General features: G+C 31.2%; 1 protein-coding gene across 1 annotated transcript in view; it reads left to right on the top strand.

The window, feature by feature from the left end:
* Positions 1–4,241, top strand: part of LOC107844881 (non-specific lipid-transfer protein B) — an 8,405-nt gene extending 4,164 nt beyond the window's left edge. Inside the window, exon 2 of the mRNA XM_016689214.2 lies at positions 4,030–4,241. Coding sequence (XP_016544700.1) covers positions 4,030–4,039 — 10 coding nt within the window. The 3' untranslated portion in view covers positions 4,040–4,241. The remainder of the gene's footprint in view (positions 1–4,029) is intronic.
* Positions 4,242–6,169: the final 1,928 nt, after the last annotated feature.

The raw sequence follows: 6,169 nt of genomic DNA, 5'->3' as shown, positions 1-6,169 counted from the left end.
ATATATATATATATATATATATATATATATATATATATTAGTTCTTGACACCATATATAATAAAGTCTCCTAGAATCTTAGGGTTCTGATACCAAAATAAATCACAACAACAACAATAACAAAAAACCCAGTGTGTTCCCATAAAGTGGGATCTGGGGAGGGTAAGATGTACGCAGTCCATACCGCTACCTTCGAAGAAGTAGAGAGGTTGTTTTCGATAGACCCTCGGCTCAAGATAAAGAATAGTCGACAAGGAGATGGATTACATAACAGAAAAGGCGTAACGAATAATAAAAAGTAAATCAGAGCACTACAAGAGATACGGCAACACGAAATAAGTAGATAGCAACTGAGAAATATGAAAGGGACACTCACGTATAAGTAACTCATACTCGCCACCATAGACACCTATAGACACATACCTAAGGTTACTAATCCAGCTACACAAGATCTCTCCTAGTGGCTTGCTACAACCCACACCCTTCCGCTAGCCTTTTGCCCTTATCCGCGACCTCCACACCTTCCTATCTAGGGTCATGTCCTCAGTAAGCTGCAGCTGCTCCATGTCATGTCTGATCACCTCCCTCCAGTATTTCTTCGGCCTATCTCTACTCCTCTTGAAGCCATCCAATGCTAGTCTCTCATACCTACGCACTGGGGCATCCGCGTCCGCCCTCCTCACATATCCAAACTATCTCAGTCTTTCTTCCTGCATCTTATCTCCACGACGCCACTCCCATCTTTTCCCAGATAATTTTATTCCTAATCTTGTCCCCTCTAGTTAGCCCACACATTCAACGCAGCATCCTTATTTGTCACCCTCACTTTTTGGATGTGGGAGTGCTTGACTGGCCAACACTCTGCGCCATACAACATGGCCGGACGGACTGTCACTTTATAGAATTTATCTTTAAGCTTAATGGGAACTTTCTTATCACACAGCACCCCCGAGGCGAGCCTCCACTTCATCCAACCTACTCCAACATGATTGGTGACATCCTCATCAATCTCACCATTCCCCTGGATCAAAGACCCAAGATACTTAAAACTATCCTTCTTACAAACATTTTGGGAGTTCAACCTCACCACCATATCGTCTTCCTACCTTAAGTTACTAAACTTGCATTCTAAATACTCCGTCTTGGACCTACTCAACCTGAACCCCTTCGACTTAAGGGTTTGCCTCCAAACCTCTAATTTGTCATTCACGTCCCTCCGCGTCTCATCAATCAGCACTACATTATCCGCAAATAGCATACACCAAGGCACCTCACCTTGAATACTCCGTGTCAACACATCCATCACCATCACAAACAGGAACGAACAAAGAGTCGATCCCTGATGCAACTCTATCTCGATCGAAAAATGGTCTGAATCTCCTTCCACCGTCCTCACCCTGGTCTTTCCTCCACCGTACATGTCCTTAATAACTCTAGTGTACTCCACTGGAACCCCTTTCACCTCCAAACACCTCATAGAACCTCCCTCAAATCTTTATCATACGCTTTTTCTAGGCCTATGAATACCAAGTGTAAGTCTCTCTTCCTTTCTCTATACTGCTCCACCAATCTCCTTACCAAATGGATTGCCTCTGTCATTGAATGACCAGGCATAAATCCAAACTGGTTCTCCAAAACAAACACAACCCTCCTCAATCTTCGCTCAACCACTCTCTCCTAAATCTGCATAGTGTGACTCAACAACTTAATACCCCTGTAGTTGTTGCAACTCTGAATGTCACCCTTGTTTTTATAAAGCGGAATCATCGTACTCCATCTCCAAGCCTCAAGTATTCTCGCAGTCTTGAAAATACTATTAAACAAATTCATCGACCACCTAAGCCCTGCCCCACCCGCATACTTCCAAAAATCCACCAAAATCTCATCCGGCTCCGTCGCCCTATCCATCCGCATTTTACGAATAGCATCTTTGACCTCCTCTACCTTAAAACGCCAGCAGTAGCTGAAATCACGGCTCTTCTCCGAATGCTCCAGCTCCCCTAGCTCAATGCCTCTGTCCCCTTCCTCGTTCAAAAGTCTATGAAAGTATTTGATACCAAAATAAATCAAATACAAAATAAATATATAATCAGAATAAATTAAATATCAGATATCAAAATAATCAAAACAGATAGTAAATAAAAAAAAATAATAAATAAAAACAGATAGTAGGAAAATGATGCAAGCAATTTAAGAGTAGTAAACAGCAAGATTAAATAGAGTGTCAAAAATATGGTGTAAAATCCTACTCAGTACTTCCTCTTTCGTTTTTTCTTGATCATGCGTAGTCGTGAAATTATCAAAATCAAAGTATATTTTTCTCCCAAAATACTCTCTTTTTTTCCAATTCATCTCTTCCTCTTCAGTTTTAGATATTTTGACAATATCTTATTTAATCACATCTGGAATAACACGACAGTCCTTTCAAATCTTCTTTGGACTTTTCAAATACCTAGAAATTTATAGATTAATCCATCTTTACTGCCAAAACATTTAGAGAATAACCATATACTAGGGGTATTTTATAAGTTATGTACTAGATTTACAGGAACGAAGGCTGTTGATAATCCGCACGGCCATCAATCCTGTATATATATCTCTCTGTGTGTGTGTGTGTGTATGTATGTATGTATGTATATATATATATATATATATATATATATATATATATATATATATATATGTTATCTTACTGTATCCGTTTCATATTACTTGACTTTTATTGACATGACACACAACTCTTAAGAAATTTTAATTTAGAGGAGTATTTTACTGAATTAACTTTATTAATGATATTTTAAAACTTTAAATTTATTTATATAGTTATTTAATATTAAGGGTAAAAAGAAAAACATAATACAATTTTCTTGATATCATAAATTTGACAAGTAAATTAAAACAACGATTTTTAGTATGGGAGTCAAGTAATAAGAAATAATAGTAACTATTGTCTATATAAATAAATGAGTTGTGATTGTCATTTAATAGAGTATTACATAAATTATAATTTATCTAAAAAATATAATCTTTAAAAATCCAGCATTAATTTTATTCATTAGTTTGTATTTTTTGCGCTGAAATATGTTTATAAAGTTAACATTACTAATTATTTTCACTTGTAAAATAAACATTAGATTTTGATTATTATTAATAAAATTAATTTTCTTATTATGCTAATTTACTTCATTATACATCATCATTAGCTTATATACTTAATTAGTATTTCTTATTTTTTGGCCCAGAAGATAATGTTCGTGTTTTTATGAAAAATTTATTACATGAATTTTAAAAAAATAAAAATATGATAATTTTAAAGAATTAAAAAAAAAAAGTAATGATGAGAGGGTACAGTAGGTATTTTAAAAATTTAATTAGGATAAAGGGAGGGAGTATGACTATTATTCAAAGTTGAGGGAGGAGTTTAATTTTTAAGGTAAAATTGGGGAGGGAAAATAATTTTCACCCTCTTCCAACTCTACCCTTGCAACTCCAAAAAAGACAAATCAATTTTTTTTTTGGTTTCCCATCCGAACCCTCAACCTCTGGTTAAGGGTGGAGCAGCCTCATCCACTGCACTACAACCCATGTTGGTGACAAATCATTAATTACACGTTTAAGAATGAAATACGGGCAATTCAGTCAAATACTCCTCGTGATTAATTCTATAAAATAATAGTTTTTATAAAAATTTTGTTTTTACATATTATTTTATAATCGTATTTTATTCATTATCCTATCTGTTTATAGTAATTTACTTTGTACCATACATACTTTTCTCTTGGCTTTCCTCTTCAAATTATTGATGAGTAACAATGTGAAACGACGGAAAACGATCTATACAAATTAGAATAGTATATATACTATTCAATATAATATCACACATTATGAAACAATACTTAACAACCATCCAATCAGAAATTAACCTAGGATAACATTAACTAGAAGTATCTCTATTTGTTGTAAGCATTGCGTATTTAATGCTTATTTAATTTTAGCTTAACTAATATTTTCTCTCCCCTTTTTTCGACAGCATCAGCTAAATGGGAGACCGCTGAGATGCGTCACTACTATTCAATAAAGAATAGAGAGAATATCAACATATCTATTTAATAATTTTGCGAACGTTATTTTCATTTTACCTCTAATATGGCGATGCAAACAAGAAAAAGGAAATTATCAAACTGGTCATTTGTACTAAATTATTTATGGAAATTATTAAACAAGGAGGGCACTTTGTTTTTATTGTTTCATATTAAAATCTTCACGTTCATAGTTACAAGGCCTATGTCATAATTATGATTTAATTAAAGATTATAGGGGGTGGGGATAAATCGGGTAACTTAAATAGATCTATTATAGCTCTAATGAATCTATTTTTAGTTGTGCGTGGATATTTCTTAACTTCTCTAAATATTTTTATTTTTAGTGTATTTATTTTAATTTTATTAATGTTCATATCTTGGGGTGATTAGATGGTATTTGATTAAATATTTTATTGTAATATTCTTTAATTTTTTCTCTTAATCTTTGTAATTCTTGTATATTGTTTTGGAGGTATTCTAAATATTCTATATCTTTTGTTCTAAAATATTTAATTAAATTCTCTTTCATAAGTATTTCTTTTAATCATATTTCTTCCATATCTTGTCTCCAATATTTTAAATACTCGTAGTCTATCATTTTATCCTAAAGTAGTTGTGATACTGTAAATTTATTTGTAATAATTTATTCTAATTGTACTATATCTGATATTAAATTCTAGGTTATCTATTTTGTTAATTATCCTGTCTTTTTCGTCTATGAATAATTCCATGTCTAAATCATATTCTAAACTGTCTTTTAATTCTAGTTGTTTTATGGTTTTATTTTTCCAAATTAATCTTTCTTTTAATTGTTCTCTTCCTTTTCTAAGCTGGTTTCTATAATTAATTTCTTTGTATAGCCAACTTTGTTTTTCTCTAACTCTATTAATATATTCTAGCATTTTTAATCTGTATAATATCCATCTGAATAATAACTGTCTGAATTATTTCTACCATATAAATCTATATTTTCTAATTCATCTTCTATCCAATTAGTACTTAGTAAGTCATCTTCATAATCAAATATTTTTTCCCATATTATTTTCTTCATGTCTTCTAATTCTAAGTCTTTTATGATATATAAAACTAGTAGCTTAGTTTCATCAGATATATATCTTGTCATGTTATCCATATTATGCTTGGGTTTCTATGAATAGCTTGGATAACTTAGAATTGGATTATAGTAATTAATTATTCTATCATAGTATTTATTAGTTGTTTGTTTTAATCTTAATAATTCCTCTATATTTTCATTAAGGAATTCTATATATTTTATATCTTTAGTTCTCATATATTCTTCTAAATTTGTTTTCGTTAGTTTTTCTATTAATTGTATATTTTTCATATCTATTTTTCAATATTCTAAATATATGTAATTTATCATTGTTGATGTGTAGGTTTGGTATGTAAGAATTTGTAAGAATAATTAGGTAGGTGAGGTATGTAATTTATTCTAGTCATAAAATATTTATCAAATATTTTTTCCAATATGATTTTTTCTTATATCTATAATTTCTATATCCTTAGGTACATGCAAAACAAGTATTTTAAATTTATCTACCATTTCGCCAGATAAATAAGTATTCATTTTTCATATGATGTTTTTTTTAAATATTCTCTTCAATCATATACGTAACAAAATATGATCATTTTAGATTACTATATACTAGATTATTTTTAAATAACATGTTCTTTGGTCACTATTAGCATGGTAATCTAGATACTTTTTCCTTAAACAACGCCTCTACTCTGGCTACTCCCCTATCACGGCTTTCTTGCCTCACCGTTTTCACCTTTAGGATGGCATAGTTCTTAGGAATTTTTCTCCTTTTCCACTTTGCTAATAAATTTCTTAATCATGCTATTTTTTGAATAATTTTACTATAAAGTAACTATCATGAACTTATTTTATCATATCATGATTGTCAAAAATTTATGAATTTAGTTATTCATAATCGTAAATAAATATACCTGTTCTGGTAGGTTTGATAATTCTGGGCTTTGTTTATCCATAGCTTTTCCTTGAACATATATCTGTTTTTTATTAAATATTCAAAAGTTTTTTGTTTTTGTTTACAAAAGAGGAGG

Source organism: Capsicum annuum, chromosome 10 (genome assembly GCF_002878395.1).
Source record: "Capsicum annuum cultivar UCD-10X-F1 chromosome 10, UCD10Xv1.1, whole genome shotgun sequence".
Lineage (NCBI taxonomy): Eukaryota > Viridiplantae > Streptophyta > Magnoliopsida > Solanales > Solanaceae > Capsicum > Capsicum annuum.
Note: the sequence above shows the minus strand (reverse complement) of the source record. Positions and strands in the feature narration are given on the sequence as shown.